The sequence below is a fragment of the Kwoniella dendrophila genome, chromosome 7 (assembly GCF_036810415.1).
Source record: "Kwoniella dendrophila CBS 6074 chromosome 7, complete sequence".
Classification (NCBI taxonomy): Eukaryota; Fungi; Basidiomycota; class Tremellomycetes; order Tremellales; family Cryptococcaceae; genus Kwoniella; species Kwoniella dendrophila.
In genome coordinates this window covers 548,311-569,485 of record NC_089482.1, presented here as the reverse complement: position 1 = coordinate 569,485, position 21,175 = coordinate 548,311, and the positions used below count along the sequence as shown (strand labels likewise).

At 37.6% G+C, this 21,175-nt stretch overlaps 8 protein-coding genes across 8 annotated transcripts; 4 read left to right on the top strand and 4 right to left on the bottom strand.

The window, feature by feature from the left end:
• Nucleotides 1-5: 5 nt before the first annotated feature.
• L201_005429 (uncharacterized protein) lies at nt 6-1,341 on the bottom strand (the record flags this gene model as incomplete). Its single annotated transcript, XM_066221159.1, has 6 exons — nt 6-67; nt 141-236; nt 309-768; nt 877-905; nt 988-1,079; nt 1,244-1,341. The coding sequence occupies 6 exons, from the start codon at nt 1,339-1,341 to the stop codon at nt 6-8; spliced, it is 837 nt and encodes a 278-aa protein (XP_066077256.1).
• A 1,081-nt stretch (nt 1,342-2,422) lies between these two features.
• Nucleotides 2,423-4,868, bottom strand: L201_005428 (uncharacterized protein; the record flags this gene model as incomplete). Its single annotated transcript, XM_066221158.1, has 5 exons — nt 2,423-2,679; nt 2,779-3,142; nt 3,236-3,605; nt 3,701-4,390; nt 4,477-4,868. The coding sequence occupies 5 exons, from the start codon at nt 4,866-4,868 to the stop codon at nt 2,423-2,425; spliced, it is 2,073 nt and encodes a 690-aa protein (XP_066077255.1).
• A 683-nt stretch (nt 4,869-5,551) lies between these two features.
• L201_005427 (uncharacterized protein) lies at nt 5,552-6,648 on the bottom strand (the record flags this gene model as incomplete). Its single annotated transcript, XM_066221157.1, has 3 exons — nt 5,552-5,659; nt 5,781-6,352; nt 6,435-6,648. 3 exons carry the CDS (start codon nt 6,646-6,648, stop codon nt 5,552-5,554), a joined length of 894 nt encoding a protein of 297 aa, XP_066077254.1.
• Nucleotides 6,649-7,341: 693 nt separating this feature from the next.
• On the top strand, nt 7,342-8,733 carry L201_005426 (uncharacterized protein; the record flags this gene model as incomplete). Its single annotated transcript, XM_066221156.1, has 4 exons — nt 7,342-7,669; nt 7,792-8,059; nt 8,177-8,440; nt 8,601-8,733. The coding sequence occupies 4 exons, from the start codon at nt 7,342-7,344 to the stop codon at nt 8,731-8,733; spliced, it is 993 nt and encodes a 330-aa protein (XP_066077253.1).
• A 451-nt stretch (nt 8,734-9,184) lies between these two features.
• L201_005425 (uncharacterized protein) lies at nt 9,185-12,056 on the bottom strand (the record flags this gene model as incomplete). The annotated part of the gene is made up of 16 exons (XM_066221155.1): nt 9,185-9,211; nt 9,274-9,518; nt 9,589-9,739; nt 9,798-9,875; nt 9,933-10,007; nt 10,066-10,137; nt 10,183-10,633; nt 10,703-10,792; nt 10,854-11,104; nt 11,167-11,238; nt 11,298-11,336; nt 11,413-11,463; nt 11,517-11,603; nt 11,669-11,764; nt 11,866-11,964; nt 12,033-12,056. 16 exons carry the CDS (start codon nt 12,054-12,056, stop codon nt 9,185-9,187), a joined length of 1,908 nt encoding a protein of 635 aa, XP_066077252.1.
• Nucleotides 12,057-14,529: 2,473 nt separating this feature from the next.
• Nucleotides 14,530-16,472, top strand: L201_005424 (phosphoglycerate kinase; the record flags this gene model as incomplete). Its single annotated transcript, XM_066221154.1, has 10 exons — nt 14,530-14,612; nt 14,677-14,710; nt 14,784-14,829; nt 14,961-15,218; nt 15,282-15,351; nt 15,440-15,635; nt 15,699-15,764; nt 15,818-15,952; nt 16,022-16,348; nt 16,434-16,472. 10 exons carry the CDS (start codon nt 14,530-14,532, stop codon nt 16,470-16,472), a joined length of 1,254 nt encoding a protein of 417 aa, XP_066077251.1.
• Nucleotides 16,473-16,846: 374 nt separating this feature from the next.
• On the top strand, nt 16,847-19,125 carry L201_005423 (uncharacterized protein; the record flags this gene model as incomplete). Its single annotated transcript, XM_066221153.1, has 4 exons — nt 16,847-17,304; nt 17,411-18,485; nt 18,568-18,653; nt 18,747-19,125. 4 exons carry the CDS (start codon nt 16,847-16,849, stop codon nt 19,123-19,125), a joined length of 1,998 nt encoding a protein of 665 aa, XP_066077250.1.
• A 497-nt stretch (nt 19,126-19,622) lies between these two features.
• Nucleotides 19,623-21,142, top strand: L201_005422 (uncharacterized protein; the record flags this gene model as incomplete). Its single annotated transcript, XM_066221152.1, has 6 exons — nt 19,623-20,135; nt 20,286-20,420; nt 20,528-20,610; nt 20,678-20,781; nt 20,870-20,942; nt 21,046-21,142. The coding sequence occupies 6 exons, from the start codon at nt 19,623-19,625 to the stop codon at nt 21,140-21,142; spliced, it is 1,005 nt and encodes a 334-aa protein (XP_066077249.1).
• Between the last annotated feature and the right edge of the window lie 33 nt (nt 21,143-21,175).

Genomic DNA, 21,175 nt, shown 5'->3' with positions numbered 1-21,175 from the left:
AAAGATCAATAATGAGTAGCGTAACATTCTGCAGTGATTGTCTTTGAAGTGACAGTGGAGGTGTGAGCTATATTAAAGTAGATTGTCCCATATTAGTATATGGATATACTTGGAATGCTGTATCGATCGATGATACTCACTCTTAGTAGGGGTAAAGTTGGTAGTAATAATTACTGGTTCACCACGTCTAGTTACAGTAGCAGAATGGAGATCTGTAATTGTAGTTTTGGTGGTGACTAAGGAAAGTACCAAGTGATATATTATTAGCTTATCTTATCTCGTGTAATTGAGATTAACAGCCAACTTACCAACATCATCACGAGTTTTAGTATATTGACATTTGGAAACAGTTTCCCATTCAGTTGGAGTATTAGTTTTAGTCTTTGTGATTGTTGTTTTAGTTGTAATATGTGTAGGATAACAAGAAGGTTGAGGTTTCTTTTTATTTTGAGATTCTACATCAATCTCAGTAGCCAAGTTTATTCCAACTCCAGCAATAGCACCAGTATTATCTTGAGGTGATCTTTTCTTGAGGAAACTTAATGGTTTAGATAAAGGTAATCCACGTTGTAATCTTTGTGCATTAGTTAAATCTTGTAATTCTCTTTCATCGACCTCAATGAAAGATCTTTTATATCCACCATAACCACCACCCCCACCACCATATCCTCCATCAGTACAAGTTGGTACAACCTTGGTAGAAATTACAGTTGTATGTACTGGTGGTGCGGTATGAGTACTGGTATGGGTTTTGTATTTGGTAGTTGTCTACAGAGTATGAGAAATAAAAAATGATAGATTAGTGGCGGTTAAAAACGAGTTACAATGAAAATGATCATCGACCTGAATGAATTCAAGGTTAAAAGATCAACTCACAAAGTAAGTGGTACTATCAACGTGTTTAGCTGAAATTACATAGCTTTTCCATTAGCTTTGAGATTATTATTAACGGTAAAAGAGTAACGCTATTCAATAAGCTAAACTTACTCTTGGTTTTAGTGGTAGTTTCAGTTTCGAAACAAACTGGTAATTTTCTAGTATGAGTTGAAGTTACAGTTGGAGCGTAACTTGTAGAATATCTACGTTATTAGAGACAGTGAGGTAGTGGTCAGTAAGCAGACAGCTATACAGCATTGAAGGAGAATGAAGAATGACATTTATTGTATACGATGAAAGGAAAATTTGATAGTGAATGAACGATATTGAGGATGAAATGTATAATAGAAGTAAAATAAATACCCACTGAGTTTTGGTGACTGTATCAGTAATTGTACCACAATAAGGCCAAGCTTGAGCTACTTTGGCAACTACCAATAAGGAGAGAACAGCGAAGAATCTCATTTTTAAAGAGGGATACGGATAATGACTTAAGAAGAGTATAGAATAAGGTATAGGGAGAAGGGGGATGGAGTGAAAAGGTAGGATTAGTACAGGTTGAGGTTAAAGAAAAAAGAAGAGAAGAAGAGAAGACATAGAAGGGGGGAATGTTGATACTCCATTAATATCATCAGATTCTGACGTCTTTGACCTTGACTGTACAGTATATTTAACAGATCGATTGTAGCTCTCTTCATCTACTGTTCCTGTTCTCTCTCCTTTTTCTCCTGCAAACTTTTTTTTAAAAAAACCTTTTGGTTGATGTGAGTTGAAGAAAAATCAAATACCTTCAAAGGACGTCACGAAATATATGATTAATCGGAACAGAGTAACAGTAACGATTTCAACCTGAAGTCAAAATTGATTGATTGGATTTTGTTGATGGTATCTCTGAAGCCAAAACGATTTCGCTATCAAGATCAAAGGTGAAGTATCGTAACATATCATGACAATATGTTATCTTTAAGGAGGACCTCTTTTTACGCCCATTTTGCGTGAGTGTTTTTCAGTGTGTTAGTCTTAATATCGTTCCAATCTTTGTTATCATGTTTACGGACTGCTATGGGACTGGACATCTGAAATGTTTTCGATTCTATCTATTTTATTGGTGCACTGCATTGGTCTGATCAAAATCCCCAAATTGCCAAAAAGGGGTCCAAGCGTTAATAAGCTTTATAACGTTAAAAGGTATATATAGCCTTAAAAAATCTAAATTGATTGATTGATTGATTGATTGATTGAGATTTGATGGTTGTTTGGATGAACATGAGAACCATCTCTTTTCAACCCTGAATTATCTTTGACACGAGGAATGATCAACTTGAATCTGTGTGTGTGTGTGTGTGTAAAAGAATCGATCTAGGATCCATAACAATATATCCCGCTTTGGCCGTTTGATCGAGGGTAGTCTACTGTATATTCAACCACTATCGATCGGATCGAGGACATCGAATATTGCCTCCAAAAAAAAGAATTTTCGGATTGTGTTTGTGGCATTTTCGCAGCATTGCCTAAATGCATGATGGAAAATAATATACTTACTAATCTACCTTATCGTCGTTGTAACCGTATCCACAATATCTACTAGATTCATCTTATCCTTGATTTCAGATGTAAAATCTTCAAATTCCTCTTCATTGATTTGTATCTGTATACCTACATAACCATCATTTTCGTTTCTTGTGGATTTGATGACCAGTCTAACATCATCTAAATTTCCATTCTCTTTTCTGATCAGAGGGAAATTTATGTTGATTGAATATTGTGTCAATTGGAGATTTATAGGAATAGATTTTTGATCTCCTACGTATGGTTGTATAATTTAGTATCTTTGCCAACTTATCAAGATTTCGAATCTCATTGGAAATAAGGAAAAGATTTCCTCTCCCTTTCTCAACTCACCTGATAACAGATCATCTATATCTCCATCTTCTTCCTCGTCATCCTCTTCCGCATCAATGCCAAGTGGTAAATCAGGTAACATATTTAAATGAACGAATATTGATTTGAACAATTTATTTAATATGATTTGATCTCTCAGTAAATCAAGTAGTCTACTTAAATCTTCTGTGTTTCGAGGAATACCTATTCTTCTAATGACGAAAGCGTTTGGTCCAGGCTGTACCATACTCCATCTTTGTCCAATAGATTTGTCGGATGAGGCAGAAGAGGAGAAGGCGATGGAATGTGAAAATGTGGATGTATAAGGGAATAGCTGAGCTTGCTGTGAGGTTGATGGTATGGGTGGTGGTGGAAGTGGTCGATACTACATAGAATCGCAATGTTAGACATGAGGTTTCCCTTTCGAAGTATTTTGTAAACGGGTAAAATAAAAGATAGATGAACGACATATACTTACCAACAGATTCTCGACCTTTATGCCATTCTGATTGTCACTTTCTACTTTCTGAGGATTTAACCAATTACGTCTAACTGTCAATCCGTCTATACCATCCTGTAAATCTGGTTCCACTTCAATAATCCAATTGTCTAGCCAGTTCAAGGTAGGAGTTACCTTGGTATCTTCCATATTGACATCACCATCAATAGTCCCCTGTAGGTGATTGAAGGGTGAAGGAATACTTTCGCCTAGAGTAGCAGGTCGAATTTTGATTACTGGGTTGTATGGATTGATCGGAGGGGGGTAGGAAGAAGTAGTGGATGAAAGAGGAAGAAGATGAAATGTGGGAAAGATACTTTTGCTCTTCGTAAAGTAAATCTTACATTGACTATAGTAGGTGGGAGATGTAATCCAGTCAGAATTTGATAATTTTCATTACTTTGCAAAAGTACGGATTGGTGATGAAAACAATGCACAACTCACCTAGAAGCTTCTAACAATTTCTCTAGTTCCTTGGACAAGAGCTCGATTTCCTCAAAACCATCTTTGGTATGTACTGTTGAATCTCCAGAATTGGAAGTTGAATAATCATCCAGGACTTTTAATTCACCTAAACCTAATATAAGTTGATCCAATCTTTTTTGTTTTTCCCATATCTTATCTTGATTGTTTACATTATCGTTGTAAATATCCAAGTAAGATTCTATCAACTGTTTGAGGACATTTTCGATGTATATTGATTTTGCAGTTTCACCATTTGATTTAACGTGATTTATTGTAATTTTAGTTAATTTCGTTTTACCTCTTGTATTTTCGTCTATGATGTTGAAACTACTACTATTACTACCTTGATTGGGGATAATATGGTTATTATGATTCATATCTACATCATCTTCACCTTCACCTTCACCTTCTAATAAAGTATCGATTTCTAAATCAACATCAATAACGAAATTTTTACCTGCAATTGCTAAACTGGATTTTAATAAACCAAATTGTGAATCTTCAATAAAACATTGTAATCCTAATTCTTGTGATATATTTTCTAATAATTTGACAGGTGTGAGTAATAATAGCTTTGATGGAAATGATGAATTATCCATAGAAAAACATGGATTGATAGGTCTGTTGATTGATTGGGATTGTGATAATAATGATATTTGATGATTTGATCTAATGATTTAAGATAATCATTTTAAATTATGCATATTAACATTAAGATGGATATGATATACTGATTAGATAAAATTCCTGCTTACACTTCTTTCAAACCTCTAATCAGTTTACCTTCCTCTTCATTATTCGATGATCCACTATTCAAGACATTCTTCAATCTACCTATATTGTCTCTCAACTGTTTGATTCTATTTAAATCTGAAACGATGTGATTTTCATTACTTTTACCTTTTCCTTTTAAAGTAGAATTATAATTTGATGCAATAGTAACACTAGAAGAAGGTGAATAAGGGTGTAAATGCGTTAATGATAGATTTCGACTAGAATGAGAAGATAAGAGTGACTGTATTGACTCGATTAAGGTTGTCGTTGAAGCTGGTATTGAATTTGGGCTTGTAATGTTGGACGTAGTTGATGAGGGCATCAATGTCGAAGCTGGATTTGGAGGTGGGATGGATGGTCCCGCTTCAGACATATTGAGGCGTGTTCTGCAGTGTCAGTATGACTAGGTTTTTCTACTGTAACTCTGCAGTGTGAACGTTACGAAAGAGAGCATAAGGCATTGGTTAGATTAGGGAGATGGAATGAGAGCAGAAGTACAGACAGGTAGATATAGTAGCCTGTTGATCTAATCTTCCAACTTTCGGGCAAAGCTAAAGCGAGAGCCGACCTCGAATGCGGCAATTACCGCTAACATTGTTGATATCACAATGCAACGATATATAGTATGAGCAATAATGATATTATTGATAAACACAGCTACGAAAGCAGCCACAAGAGCTATGAGCTGTACTTGCTCCTTGAATGTATCGCTCCTCATTAAACATGAGTTGTAAGTTGGAAAGAATGACCGGAGGGAAAGATGTAACAAGTTGAGCGGCGTGGTACGAAAGACGATTATGGTGATTTCAAGGTGAGTTATGCGGACGGAAATGGAATATCATAATGCATACAAATACACTGTGTCTATGAGCGAGAACAAACACTGGTTGTTGAAACATCTAGTAAGAATGACATGGAAGAGATTGTGTATTCATCGTTTAATCGTTTAATGAGAAAGATATTGACCCATGCTACCAAATTGAATAACCAAAAGTCAGCTTGACTATGAAGGGGTGTTTATATATATATATATGTACGAGCTAGATAAAAAATTACTCACTCAGGTTTATCAGGATTACCTTCACGTTGTTTTTGTTGTTTTTCTAATCTAGCTTCTAATTTTGAAAATTCTTCTAAAGCTATAAGCTCTTCTTCATCGAGAACCTGGTGAAAGTAAGGATTAATTAGAACGTTAATATCATCGGAGAAAGATATAATGGTAATACCATTAGCGAAAAAAAAAGAGGAATCGTTTTTTTTTGTTTTTTTTTTTTTGGAAACTCACCTGTTCAACACTTTGTACTTCAGGTACATAATGCATTAACATTCTTTCTATACCATTTTTTAATGTTACTGAAGAAGATGAACAACCTCTACATGAACCTTTTAATTTTAGATTTACAATACCAGTTTCTTCATTAAAACCTTTATATTCAATATCACCACCATCTTCTTGAATTGCAGGTCTAACTCTAGTTTCTAATAATTCTTTAATCATTCCTACAATTTCAGAATCTGTATCTAGAATTCTTGTATCTTCAGCTTGTTGTAAATCCTCAGATCCTTCTTTAAATAAAGATGCACCAGATGAAAAATGTTCCATTAATATAGCAAAAATTTCAGGTTTTAATATTGACCAATTATATGATTCATCTTTTGAACATGTAACGAAATCTGGTCCAAAAAAAATTTCATTTATACCTTCAATCATTAATAATCTTGTAGCTAAAGGTGATGATAAAGCTGATTTTAAATCTAAAAATTCATGTGTACTACCTTGGGTAACTTTAACTCCAGGTATAAATTTTAATGATGCTTCATTAGGTGTCGTTTCCGTTTGAATGAACATGGTTCGACCTGTTGTTTATCATAATCACAAGTGTAAGATTTTATACACCATACGTTTTCAGATTGAAAAAAGATATCAAATATTACTCACGCTGTTGTCTGATTCCACTGAATTCTACATTCTTCCTCCTTATATTACTGCCTCTACTTGATCTGATACCAGCGAAAGCATTCGAAGAAGTAGTAGCGATTGTACGTGTTGATGTACTTATGAACGATCGTTTGACAATTGGTGATTGAAGTATAGTTCTTGATGTTGAAGCTACAAGTGATCGAGTGAGTGATGTTGTAGCTGATCGTGACATATTGATGGTGTATTATTTAAATGTTTTTACCATAAAATTTTGATTACTGGTGATTTGCCGGAACTTGTGTATCTATGTAAGTATCAAGTGCAAAATAAAAAGATATGGGGACACACTATTATATACCTTGAACGACAATATGTTGATTCTCTGTTTCTTTGTCATCATCATCATCATCATCCCCTTCAAGTGTAATCTCTTCATTGTGAGTGGCCAACTTTTTGTTTTTGGTTATTTCGGGTTGGAATATCGATTAATTCCGTCGGACATCCGGGTGTATCTCCTTGAAGGACACTCTCGTCGCGTGGAAACCACCTTTTTGCCCTTTTCGGCTTGAACAAGGTCCTGATTATCCGGGAGAGATCAGACGATAAAGTTGATGATACTCATACTCTTAGACGACGGTTAAGTCAACAGCTACCCCGTAACAGCTAACAGCGCTATGACATATCCAGATAAGCCGGTAACAACCTAGGTCAATTCATTATCATTCATTATCAATCAGTAGACCTTCTTGTCCAATAGTCTGACAACCAAATCATATAGGTAGAAAACCACAAATTTCAATTTGTAGAAGATAGATGCTTGGACGTGAAGTTCAGAATCTCATCAACAGTCACTAAAGGGATTTTTCATCATCAGATTACAATTATATATCAAACCTATCCATCACCTCTATAAGATCAATCCAAGATGTCGTCCAAATCAGTCCTTCCTGCCGAATCGTCATCAGCAAGCCCATCTGCGCGGCGAAGTAGCTTAACAACAACCCAACTGATCAACAAATTGACTAAATTAACATCAACATATTCAGGATTAGATGCATCATTAATGATAATTCAATATTCTACACCATTAGTTATAGCTTTATTATTAAAGATAAATCAATTAAAAACAAAATATGGATATCATCGTTTATTCAAAAATAAACAAAGTAATTTTGGTTTATTAGAATTATCTCAAGGTTGGGGTCAAATGGGTAAAAGTATTGGTGAAGCTAGAGTGATATTTAGGTTATTTGGTAAGTCAATCCGCTCGTATTTTTTTTGGCTACATATGTATCACCAAAATAATCAGTATGATCATTTCAGTTCATTTTTAAAAGTAAAAGGAAATACTGACTCTTTCTTCGGGTGAAAATAGGTATGTTACCTATAATCTCATGGCTTTTAGCTTTACATCCAAAACCACTTGAATCAATAAATAAATTATTATATTCAATAATATCATTAAATAGTAACTTTATAACAAGAATTAAAGAATCATCAAAAACTATACCCACATTACAAGCAATTTCATTATTATTATATTATCCTTTAGAACATTTAAGTTGGCTTACAACTAAAAAAGTAGTACCTTTATCTGAGAGAAGAAGGGGTTTAGCTGAATTATGGAGTGTAAGATTTTGGGCGTAAGTGATTGGAATCACATATTCAGTCTTTAATTTTTAAACTGTATATCAAAATAATTCAATAAAAAAGGGAGAAAGTTACTGATTAAGGATATTTCTATTTTTCACTATATTTAGATTATACGTAGTATTAGAAATTTATAAACTCTCACAATCGTATCAATCACTACAACGACGTACGAAACTTTTAAAATATTCCAGTAAATCAGATATATCAAAAGAGGAATCAGAAGGATACGAATTACCTCCTTCACCTTCATCACCTAATTCGAATAATGAAAAAGTTCAGTCGGTGTCAATAATGAACATAGATAAAAAGGTTGAGATAGATGCATTAAAGAAAGATTGGAATGATTGGTTGAATACGGCTGTTATAAATAGGTAAATAATACGCTCTATCCTCATAAGTATCGTCACACATCCTTCACTTTCCTGTCTAGGTCTTTGGTGATCTTTATCATCCAAATATTTCTACCCTTCTCTTTAATCTAAATCTTTCTAAGTGAGATTGACGCTGATATTCCACTTTTATTCGTTCCAGTGGATACGCTCCTCTCACTATACATTGGTCCACTCCAGGTGGTCTTTGGACGTCCCCCTTGATAGGTGGTTCACTAGGTATCGTAGCTGCCTTAGGCAGATTGACGGCTGAATGGAGAAAAGGAAATTCTTGATCTGAGAGATCATTATTGACTGATTAGTTATTAGAGAGCCATTCCTGTGTATCCAATTGTATGAATAGTGTGAATTTCATCGTTAATAATAAATCGATTTTCATTCCGTCCGCTATCTGAGAATAGTGCAGCTCAACGCAAATATTGATACGGTTCTCGGATCACATGAATCAGACTGAGCGCATACTTTTCATTCAATGTATTTAATCGAAATTTTCAATGGTCTCTCTACCAAAAATCTATAAAATTGAAACTTCATCTATCTATAAACAAACTCCGGATGTAAAACTTTTAGCTTTTATCATGATAATGAACGGAATATTGATGGGAAAAGAAGAAATAGTAACGTTTGGCTGATAATTCTCGATTTCAAGTGGGTTATTTGAAGGATAAAACGAAATTTGACGGCTGGATAGACTGAGACTCAAGTAGATACGGACAGTATAAACTACTACCAGCCTCCGGTCTCACTATTGTCCTATATCCCGCAAATCTATCGTTAGCTCTGATAGCTAGAATGACTTATTCCTCATCACTCACTTCGATCATAGGAGTCGGCTCTCTTCGCGGAGCAGGAGTCGTTGATCCTCCTCTTGCACCCCATCCACTGTCTCTTGGTCGACCATCATTAGGGGGTTCGAATCCGCCCCTTGGTTGTTCTACCGGTCTTTCATGAGCAGGTCTAGTGTCAACTTGAGCAAGTCTACTTGGATGAATAGCCGAAGAAGCTCTGGATGGAGCAGGTACTGGTGCAGACGCGCGATTTCCCCAGTCGTCATCGTTCTCTGTTTCAATGTAGAATTATCAGTAGTCTTCTTTTTGTTGAGGTCACAAAATGCAATATACTGCACTTACTATCGTTGTTGCCTTGGCTGTTTCCATCATTATCCCAAGAACCATTTCTACCGGACTCTCCTTGATTACCATTCTGAGTGCTCCAAGTCCCCTCACCATTGTTGTTGTTATCGAAGCCGTTGAAGTTGCCATTTCCTCGACATTCAGACGACTATGTTTTTGAGTCAATCTAACTTCTCCCAAAAATGAAACGAGGACAAATGACTCACACGATGGCCTGTCTCCCCACAGTTGTGGCAAGCACCTCTAAATGTGCCGTATTTCTTTGGCTCCGGACAGTCCTTAGACTTGAGAAGTAAAAATGTCAGTTTGGCTTTCTAGCACCAGAGTAGAATGCAACTCACCTGATGACCTGGTTGCTCGCAGTTATAGCAGTTACCACCACCTCCAGGCTTTCGGGGTTCCGGGCACTCTCGAGACTACATTTCATGTGTTAGTGATCAGCTTTTGCATTTGATCAATAGAGGTTGAACTCACCATGTGTCCACTTTGCCCACAGTTAAAGCAGGCATTGCCGCCACCACCGCCGGCGTTAGGGCATTCTCGAGACTATCATGACATATAAGCCTCACTCTTGTAAGAAATCTAACTCACATAATGACCAGGTTTACCACATTTGTAACACCCTTCTCCAGTAACCCGTCCACCATAGTCTCCCGCGCCATCTTGATCGTTCCAGCTGCTGTTTGCACCACCACCACCACCAGATCCCCGACTATCACCGTTGGTGTTATTTCCGTGATCTGCTGTGACATCCGAAGCACCCCATTCATCTTCACCACCTGCATTATTGTTATCGTTCTTGTTTCCACCTCTATCTGCCCAACCCTGTCTTTCACCTGACTGAGCTGGCCGGGTCCATCCGGAATCTTGTCTTGGAGCAGCAAAGGTTTCTCTTCTACCGTCACCACCACCATAACCACCATAGCCATTTCGAGCAGAGTTAGGTGCTCCATTATCTCGCTCTCGCCTGTTGGGGAAGCAAGCGAGCAGCTCGTCAATGGACAAAGCAGGGGTTTCTTCGTTCAAGTTGGCTTGACTATAACTGCAGAAGTCGACAGGCTATTAGCATGAAAGTTATCAAAAGATAGAGACAAAGATGCTATGAACTTACACTACACCGCCTGTCCATGGCACCATAGCGGAAGGGGGAGGAGCATTGTTGACGACGTCGTCCGTTTCGTTTACGTCAGCGTTTTCGTATCTGCAGCAAAGGCGAGATTAGTGATGATCAGCGTGTACACAGCATAAATGTTATCACTTACTGAACACCGCCAGTCCAAGGAACTATAGCGCCATCTCCAGGAGCTGCGGATTCTGATGGTGCAATTGATGATCTTGAGTCATTGGCAGAGTCTCGATTTGTTACATTGCGAGAACTGGGCTGGTCGTCATCTGCCCAACCAGTATTAGCATTCAGAGGTGCACAGATCGGACTGGGTGCTGGGTAAATCCTGTGCACTGTGCCGTACGGTCCGACCAACTCTTGTGGAGACGGAAGAGGATCGTTGCCGAGCTATTTTACAGGAATCGGTCAGCCACTTCTTCTGTATACTTGGTAGGACAGGCTATACTTACCACAGGTGATCTAAACCCATAACCTGGCGAGAATACCGTACTAGAAAGTCGCTGACCTTGGTAATATTTGTACTGAAGAGACTGATCAGCTCAAAGACAGGCTAATATCGAGAGATACAATAGGAGCTTACATGTTCGTCCTTTGGTGCGGTGGAATGGTTTCCGTTAAGCTGGTGGAGAACAGTAAGGTCGTCAATGTCAATTTCCAGCTTCGAGAAAGATGGTTAAAGGGCAGACTTCACTCACAGGTATTGAGGCTTCCGCGTTGACAGGACTGAGAACAACTTCGAGCCCGGTCTAACCCGATCATCGTCAGCGAAGACGGCTGCAAAAGTTCAGACTTAGCTCACTTGTGCAGGACGACCATCACCGATACTCGAAGTGATTCTGTCGCGTAACGATCGACTGGGGGGTGCTTGATCACCTCTGACCGAAGGCTGTAAAGGTAATAGTCAGCATGGAGTACCTATTTTAAGACGTGAGCGAAAACGATGTAGTTTACAGGACTGTAATAGTCTTGCGTTTGGCCACGTCGACCGTCAGAATTTTCGAGGTTGCTGGGTGGTGCAGCCAATGGTGTTCTGGGAGATTGAGAAACCTAAAAGTTGGGCACATGTCAGTTCAATAATAAATTCTGACCTCGCGAAATTTTTGAAGTGTACTGTAGGTGGGACAAGACTGATTGTACAGTAAACTTACCAATTCATTTTGTCGTAATGCAGCTCTTTGAGCTGCTTTTCTTTTCTGGATTTTCATCCGAGCGATTTCCCTCAATACTTCCTCCTCTTCTACTTCATCCTGTTCAGTGTGCAGACGATAATCAGTAAGCTCAAGGATGGCGGCATGAGGTGACTATAATAGCTCACGTCATCACTCGGAATACCTGCCATACCATTTCCAATTGATAGAGCGTTACGACCTGTTTCGGAAAATTGCGAGTACCTATCAATTGCTTGATGGTTTTGGCTGTTTGAGTTATCGATAATTTGGTTTATATCGGAAGAACGATATGGTATTATTCGAGTACCAAAAGCAGATAAAAAGCAAACAGCACCACCTCGTTAGCAGAATTCGTGTAAACAATTTCATGAAGGAAGAGCTGATTGGCAGAATGCGAAGAATATGGTAACTCTTGTTGCAAATTCACAATCGAGTGGAAAAGATATGGGTGGAAAAGGAAGGGAAGCAGTGAGGAAGGAAACTAGATGAGAAGGAGAGGTTGTAAAAAATGATGTCTTCGTTTGTTATATATTCCTCTATAACGATATGAAGGAAAGCAACCGGATGAGATACCCCGATAAACAAGACAGTGAAGTGGCTTACCCATTATTACCACTTTCTCGATTGCCAGAGTACTGGTATTGATCGCTCATATTAGATAATGCTTGAGGAAAGCCAAGCGTCACCAGCTATAAGTATTTCAATATATGTGAGGAAGGTACGGTAAAGAGAATATGACCCAAAATTCAAGTTTTCGAGTATCTGAGTGAAAGTGAGGAGAAGGAAAAGGATTGGAAGAAAAACTAAAAAGATAAATAGGTTGAAGGAATATGAAAAGAATTGAGAAAAGATAAAGTGATAAAGTTGACTGATAAAAAATAAGAAAGTAAATCAGCGTTTTTACCTTTTTTATCCCACTGGGTGTTGTGGGGGAAAGTAGTACGAAAAGGGAGGGAAAAGGAAGATCAAGTTTTGATTCGCTTCTTACTTGATTTGAGTATATTCTAAGTAAAAATAATACAATAAGCTAAGCACTAGTCTAGGAAAGTGGGGATAAGGTTAGTCAACCATCATCAACATTTCACTTGCTTATTGTGTGCATCAAGTGATAAAAGGCCAAGAAAACGGTCAGTGCGTTTGGTGTTTTGTTAACTTTATCTTTGACATTTTCACCATCAACCATCAAATCCAATCAATCAAATACCAGTGGACCAGGCAAAACACGAGGCGGATTATGTCTTTAATATTTTTCAAGATATTACGTAATGAAAGGTATGTTTTGTTGGTAGGATTTGAACCCGACTCGCTCCGACAACTTTGACATTGAGTGAAGTGGTATTGGAGATGGTGTTGTTGATGGTGGATGCCTAGATAGCTTATTCTCATGCAAGAGTGGACCACAACCTTATGCTTACCGAGAAGATACGAGATGTCCTCTAGCGATATAATGAGACACCACTGTTCCCTCTTTGACCCCAACCTGCAAATTCCTTGCAAACAAATATTGATATGCTGTTTCCAAATTTATGCATTCAAATCCTAACTTTATATATTCATCCAAATATTCTATATCATTTCGGTGAGGTATATATGTTGAGATTATGATGATTTGGCTTGTTCGAGGCGGAGATAGTAATCATCTCTCTTCTTCACTGTTTATTTCCACATCAAATCAGTATTACCGATTAAAAATGATGAAATCCAAACTTACTCATTGGGACGTGAACGGTGTACCAGAAGATGTATCCACCAGCAGTACCGAGACCGAGACTAAATATTCCAAGACAAGATATCAGTATACTAAGGAAGGGAAAGTTGATCATATGTATTTGACGACGAACGCGGCAGTGAGATCAGTCATAAGTCTCTTTCGGAGCTGAAAATTAAACAACAAGTAAGCTTGATATTTTCCCAGAAGGTTTGAGAAGACTAAGCTCACCTTTCCAACAACAGGAGCGACGGGCATGATGAATGATGTTTACTTGTTATTGATGTTTTTAAGGTATTCGAGAAATGGGATATAATACAAGATGATGCGTAATGTACGAGGAATGGGTTGGGATTCGAGGTTTCAGCAAGTGGTTGCTTGGAATATGCTTACGGAAAGGGTTGTAAACGTAAGGTTTGATTGGATAAACTTGCATGAATAGTAAATGGTGGGTATAGTTAAATAAACCAAAGAACGAGGAATGTATTTAGCGTGGGAAACTAAGTTTTGGCGAGAATTTCACTAGTTTATGCGGGGTCGGGATTAAATCGACGGCAATGGAAACACAGAAACGTGGGGATAAATATATCATCAGTAACGTCACAAGCGGCTCAAGCTTTCTCTATATCCAGCAGAATTCCATACCTCTCACGCTAGTTCCGTTATCAACAACAACCTCTTCTTCTTCTCTTCTGTTATAATTACACACAAAAGCTATCTATATCCAAGCATATAGTGAGTAAATACCTGGAAGACCTGTAGAGAGTACAAACGTTGAAGGCTAACTTAGATATTTCCTCAACCTCTCCAACCTCTTCATGGCATCCCCTTTACAACGATTCTCTTGGCTTCTACTACCTTTGTTCATCGCAATCTCCGCTATATACCTATACCAATCACAATTGTTCTTTACACAGAAGAGCAATTCAATCACAATGTCTCTTTCCTCTAAACTTTCTATCACTGACGTTTCCCTCAAGGGTGAACGAGTCCTCATTAGAGTCGACTTCAACGTTCCGTGAGTAGCACAAGTGGCATAACATTCCACTCCCCACTGATATATACGCATTCATGTAATATAGCCAAGATAAGGAATTAAACATTACCAACCCTGCTGTGAGTCAGATGACCCTGCCAATTAGCTAGCTATCAAAGTAAGAATTAGTGCTGAAGCGAATGGGTTTTATAGCGTATTGTTGCTGCTCTTCCAACCATCAAATATGCCATTGACCAAGGTATGTATCCTACTTTAACATCTACACTCAGCTTCCCTTGTCATATCTTGATAATTTTGGCTATCAATCTATAACCAGACCCCTTTGCTCATCAGCAGTTATTTACTGACACTCCACTGTTTTCTCTACAGGTGCCAAATCCGTTATCTTGATGTCTCATCTCGGAAGACCTGATGGATCAGTAAACTCTAAATTCTCACTTAAACCAGTAGCCACCAAACTCTCTGAGCTTCTTTCTAGAGATGTCAAATTCTTAGATAACTGTGTCGGTGAAGAAACCAAAAAAGCTGTTTTAGAAGGTGAAAATGGTCAAGTTTTCTTATTAGAAAACCTTAGATTCCACGTCGAAGAGGAAGGTAAAGGTAAAAAAGATGGCGAAAAAGTCAAAGGTCAGTTGCTCGAAACCTGCTAAAAACAGATTTCGTATAATTGATTCGTTCGTTGTCAATTAGCCGATCCTGAGAACGTTAAGAAATTCAGAGAAGATTTAACTGCTCTTGGTACAGTATATATCAATGATGCGTAAGTTATTGTTATAATCGTCTATACTTGCGAAGCGATATCTGGCCGCTTGTAATCTCTTACTAATCATGACTTTCCTTTTGTTCAGCTTCGGTACCGCTCACCGAGCTCACTCCTCTATGGTTGGAGTACAACTCCCTCAACGAGCTGCGGGTTTCCTCATGAAGAAAGAACTTGAATACTTCGCCAAAGTACTTGAGCACCCTGAAAGACCTTTCTTAGCTATTCTTGGTGGTGCTAAAGTTGCTGATAAAATTCAATTGATTGAAAACATGCTTGATCAAGTGAGTTTAACTTATATCGGAGTGTCCGTCTGGATCGTAGCTGAGCGTGTGCTCCTCATATAGGTCAACACCCTCATCATCTGTGGTGGTATGTCTTTCACTTTCAAGAAAGCCCTCGAAAACGTAGAAGTAAGCTGGCTTTTGCTCAATGACGCGATAAACAGCTAATGCGTGTATCTTAGATCGGTAAATCCCTCTTTGATGAAGAAGGTTCTCAAAAAGTTCAATCATTGGTAGACAAAGCCAAAAAGAACAACGTTAAACTTGTCTTCCCTGTTGACTACGTTACTGCCGATAAATTTGACAAAGATGCTCAAGTGAGTAAAACAATTTGTTTCGAAGAATGTATGTGTTGACGTGTTGTGCTAACATTCTTCTCTGTTCAGGTTGGTGAAGCTACCGATGAATCAGGTATTCCAGCTGAATGGATGGGTCTCGATGCTGGACCAAAATCTCAAAAACTCTTCGCTGAAACTGTAGCTGAAGCCAAGACAATCTTATGGAACGGTCCTGCTGGTGTATTCGAATTCCCTAACTTCGCCAAGGGTTCAAACGCTTTACTTGACGCTACTATCAAAGCCGCTAAGAACGGTGCTACTGTTATTGTTGGTGGTGGTGATACCGCTACTTTAGTTGCTAACGCTGGTAAAGAAAGTGAATTAAGTCACGTTTCAACTGGCGGTGGTGCTTCTCTTGAATTACTTGAGGGTAAAGTGAGTAGTACAAGACTTTTTTTGATTAAAGTTTCTATTATTGAGTAACTTGCTGATGCCTATTTTTCTTGTCAATCTCATCTAGACTCTCCCTGGTGTAGCTGAACTTTCTGAAAGAAAATGAATAAAGTCATCTCTTTGATTTGTCAATAGGGAATGATACAATGTTGATGCATTAGGAGATTGTCGAGATGAAGTAGATATACAACTGAAATTTTATGCATATCATCTTATGCTATCGTACCCATTTGATCATACAAAAGTGTGCACTGTGTCTTGTTCATTCCCCTCATATAAGGTCAACATTGATTTCGTTGATTTGGGCGCGACGCGACTTTGTCAACAACAGATCTCACATTATTGCCAGACAATTTACTTTTGTTGTCCTATATACTAAGCAGTCATCATCATTCTCATCGTTAGCAGTACGTTGGTTCAACCTCACTATCCCCTCGAATCAAAGCCACTCATCGGACGGTGTTTCAGCTTTCAGTCAAAATGCCATCGTTGTCAGATACTTTAGAATCATTGTCAAGTCGAACGTCAGAATTAGCATATTTGACAACATTAAATTCTAAACCGGCTGGACCGTTTGTTCAAGCTTATTTAGGAAGTGGATTTTCTTCCTCTTCTTCATCGTCCAGCGGTTATAAAAAGAAGGATGGAAATGTTTTAAACTTGATTAGAGATTCGAACGAAAGTGAAATTAGATTATTCAAGTTTATCGGTGAATCAAGCTCTAATACAAACAGTAGTACTAGTAACAATTCCAATGTCCCTTCTTCTGGAATAAGTGGTGGTGGTGGTGGTGGTGGTGGTGGTGGTGGGAATAAAAGAGTTGAAAAGAGAGAAAACGATCTGATAACTCCATTGAAAGATTTAAGAAGAAATCAAAATCAAAATAAAGATGAAATCGAAGTTTATTTAAAAACTGCTATGAAATTAGTTGACAATTAGTAAGTTGAAGTCAGACCACTTATAGATTGCCGTTCTTTTTCAAGTATCCGACGAGGTTCTTGAGAAGGGTATTGTGCTTACCATACCTTATATGCTCACATTTAGTCGTCCGATGCCAAGAGCCAGAGCGCATATAACGAATTTACTTGATACTCATCATGCTTCTCAAGAGAGGTTAATCGAATTAGAAAGGTTAATTGAAGAAGCTAGTAGACCAATTTCACCATCTACTTTCAAGTCTAAATCATCTTCGCCTATACCTGGAACCTCTTCTCAGGATCAAACCAATGATCAACAGCAGCAGGAACAGCCTATATTGACAACCGACGAAGCTATAAAGGCTGAAGAAGCAGCATTAAAAGCATTAGAAGCTTCTTTAATCCCATTGAGGAAATCGTTCCAATCATCTAATCAACCTACTATTACCTCTGAATCATTCTCACCTCCACCGCCTTCTACAAGACAATTACCTTCTTCACCTCCCATATCTACTAAATCTACTGTATTTCAAACTCCAGCTAAAACACCTATTAGAAATACATTACAAACTCCAGCTACAATGGCGAGAGAAATGCCACATGTAACTAATAGTTTAGTTGGAAATGGTATGACACCTAGAAGAATTGATAAATTCTCACCATTGAAGTTGATTACTCCAAGAGCACCTTTAGGGTCAAGTGGATTAAGAAATGAAAATGATGATGGTAATGATGATAATGGTATCACAGGAGGTAGAAGAAGTATATTTGGTAGGCCAAGTACTGTAAATAGAGTAACAAGTAATACAGCCCTAAGACAATCTGTTCTAACTACACCTGCTGCTACTTTGTCGAATTACACATCTACGCATCCACCTCCAACTGGGCCATTTACAACTCCATATAATCGCATGATATCTGAAGAGAATCAACAAACGCCTGGACCTACTTCGGGATCGAACTTGACGCTAGCAGAACAACAAGATGATACTATCAGATTACCGAAACCTCTTTCAAATTCAATCTCCTCTGCGCCTGTTTTAGCTCCTCCTGTACCTGAAGTATCTGCATCGCCTCATAAGGTATCCGCAACCACGGTGACGCAGGAAACACCCAAAGCTGCAACTGCTATAACGCAAGACGAGAATAATGGTAAATTAGACGGTATAGATCTGCACGCTGAAGGAGTGAAAGCTGGTATTGTGAGTTAGAAGTGCATTTCGAAAGCTGTCATCTTAGTGAAAGGCTTTACTGATTTCAAACCTTTTCGTCCGAACACAATAGGCAAAAATATGGAGCACATTGGGTGATATGATGCATCAAGGATTCAAAGATGGTCAGAAGATCAATCAAGATGTTACTTCATCTGTGTGAGTCAAGAACCCCATCAAAGATTGGAATGGATTCAATGATCAGTCGTTTGGGTTTGTTGACTGATCATTTCGTAATGTGCTTAATAACAGAAACCACTTGACACGATTATCAAATTCTGAATTACCTCCTCCACCTTCACCAAGTTCATCATCAATATCATCTTTATCTAACCCTACTGCTACTTCTCAGAGTATAAAACCAATAACGATAGAGACTATAATGTTTTCACATTTGATCTTAACTATATTACGTTCAATACCAACTTTACCTTTAAATCTTAGTTCAAACGAAAGTGGGAGTGGAGTAGACATGAATGAGTTGAAAGAACATTTGAATTCAGTAGCAAAAGTAAGAAATTTTGATAATTCAAGTGGGTTAGGTACAAAAATTATCTATGCTGCAGTAGGTAAAAGGATAATTAAAATTGATAGAAAAGGTGGTAATGTTAAAATCAAATTCGCGGATTAAAACAAGAGGTAAATTTCTTTTGGTATTTAAAGTGTCTTTATACATAGTATATAGGAGATCGTCAAGTCTTTATGTATATAAATGTAATACTTCTACCGCAATATAGAAGCCTTTCTTCGAGATAGGCTATGATATTTTCGATTGCAATACATGCATGCTGGCCTGATATAAACTTGGGGAATGGTGGCCTGTTATGACAGATTTTACCTTTATATTATCCCAGTAACAATGATAGTCTTTACGCGCTAATCGTCCGACGCGTTTATTCATGTTCGACATCATCGGCATCTTTGATTTTCCCAAAATCCGAAGAAAAGTTGTACTAACACTTGATCTATCTCTCTAACAAATACTACAGTAGCCCGTCGATACTCTTTGCAGGATTTGAATCACTTGATACTGAAATTTCTCGTGGTCGAGCAATATCAGATTGGTCAGAAAAAGTAAAAATTCAAACTACTTTTGGTGGGATACCGACAACAACAAAATCCAACAACATGTCTTTCTTTGACGACGATGATGATGAGGATGATTTCAACTCTTTATCCTCCAATAACCCTAGACCAGGTCCAAATCCAATATCATATGGACAAAGTGGAAGTGGTAGTAACAGAGCTTCAAGCTCTAGGGAAGGGAGTGTATCGGGATCATCAAGTTTTTTAGACAGATTACGTTCAACTGTATCACCACCACCAGGTGGTCAACAACAACAACAACAACAACAGCAACAGCAAAGTAGATCAAGAGCAAGTGAATCTATATATGCTGAATCATTAAGCTATAATAATCATCGTGGTGAATCGAGTAGTATATTAGGTTCTATACAGGGTGATGATCATGATATAGATATAAATGAAGATGATGATCCAGAAGATTTAGATTTAGACGATGAGAATTTAAATGATATCAAGAAGTTAAGTAAATATTGGGTAAAAGAAAGAGGTACGGTAGACTTAAATCCATGGCAAGGTGATTTGATAGATCAGATATTTGATAAATTGGAACAACAGGTAAGTTGTTTTCACTGATTGTAAAAGTTAAAAGTTAAGATTGGAATATATTCAAGATGAATTTAACATTTATCGTCTATATTTTGTGGTTGTGGTGATACAATAAACCTGATTGACACAATATCTAATTTACAATTTTACTTTTTGTAGCAAAAAATGGTCAATACATTACGGTCAGATCCACAGACGTCAGAAGAAGAACATTTTAAATTAATGTTGGTTCAAACGGAAATGGAAAGAGTGAAATATCTAGTCAGATCATATGTCAGGACGAGGTTGCATAAGGTGAGTTGAAACTACATCAGACTTATTATTTTTGGGTCGATGCATTCAAGTATAATTCATCAGTTTGTAGAGGCAGTATAGCTAACAACGACTATTCTGTTAACAAGATCGAAAAATTCGCACATTATATAACTATAACGCCAGATATGCATCATTTATTGTCCGGTGCTGAATTATCCCATGCAAGGAGGTAAGTCATTCTGAGGGCTATCATTCAATGACTCGAAACTTATCAACACAATTTTCGATTCGATCAGGTATACAGAATTGTTACATACACATTTTCAACATTCCGTCTTAGATTCGTTACCTGAATGGTTGAGGAAAATGGATGATACTTATGGTGATGGATTATCGATGGGTACGTAAAAATGCAATAAAATTTGATTTACTTGGATTATAGTTAATTAGAGTAGTGGTAAAACTGATACATCTGTTGCACAATTCAGTAACCAAACCAAATAGAAATATACCAGTGTTAATATACTGTCGTAAAGATTGTGGTGAAATTACACTTGAAGGGTATGTAAAAAATCTCGCTTTGTCATTCAAGTTTCCAATGTTATATCTGAAAATATGTTCATAAATGAGAATTCGCTAATCATATATATTTTGCGTCTATCAGAGGTGAGAGAGCAGCTCTAGCAAAAGGTACAACCCATTTAGTAAAATATAGGTTAGTTGATAGATGGATAAATTTAGGTTGGGCAGAAGTTCTATAATTCGTGATTGGTTTACACGATGAGATGGTCTGT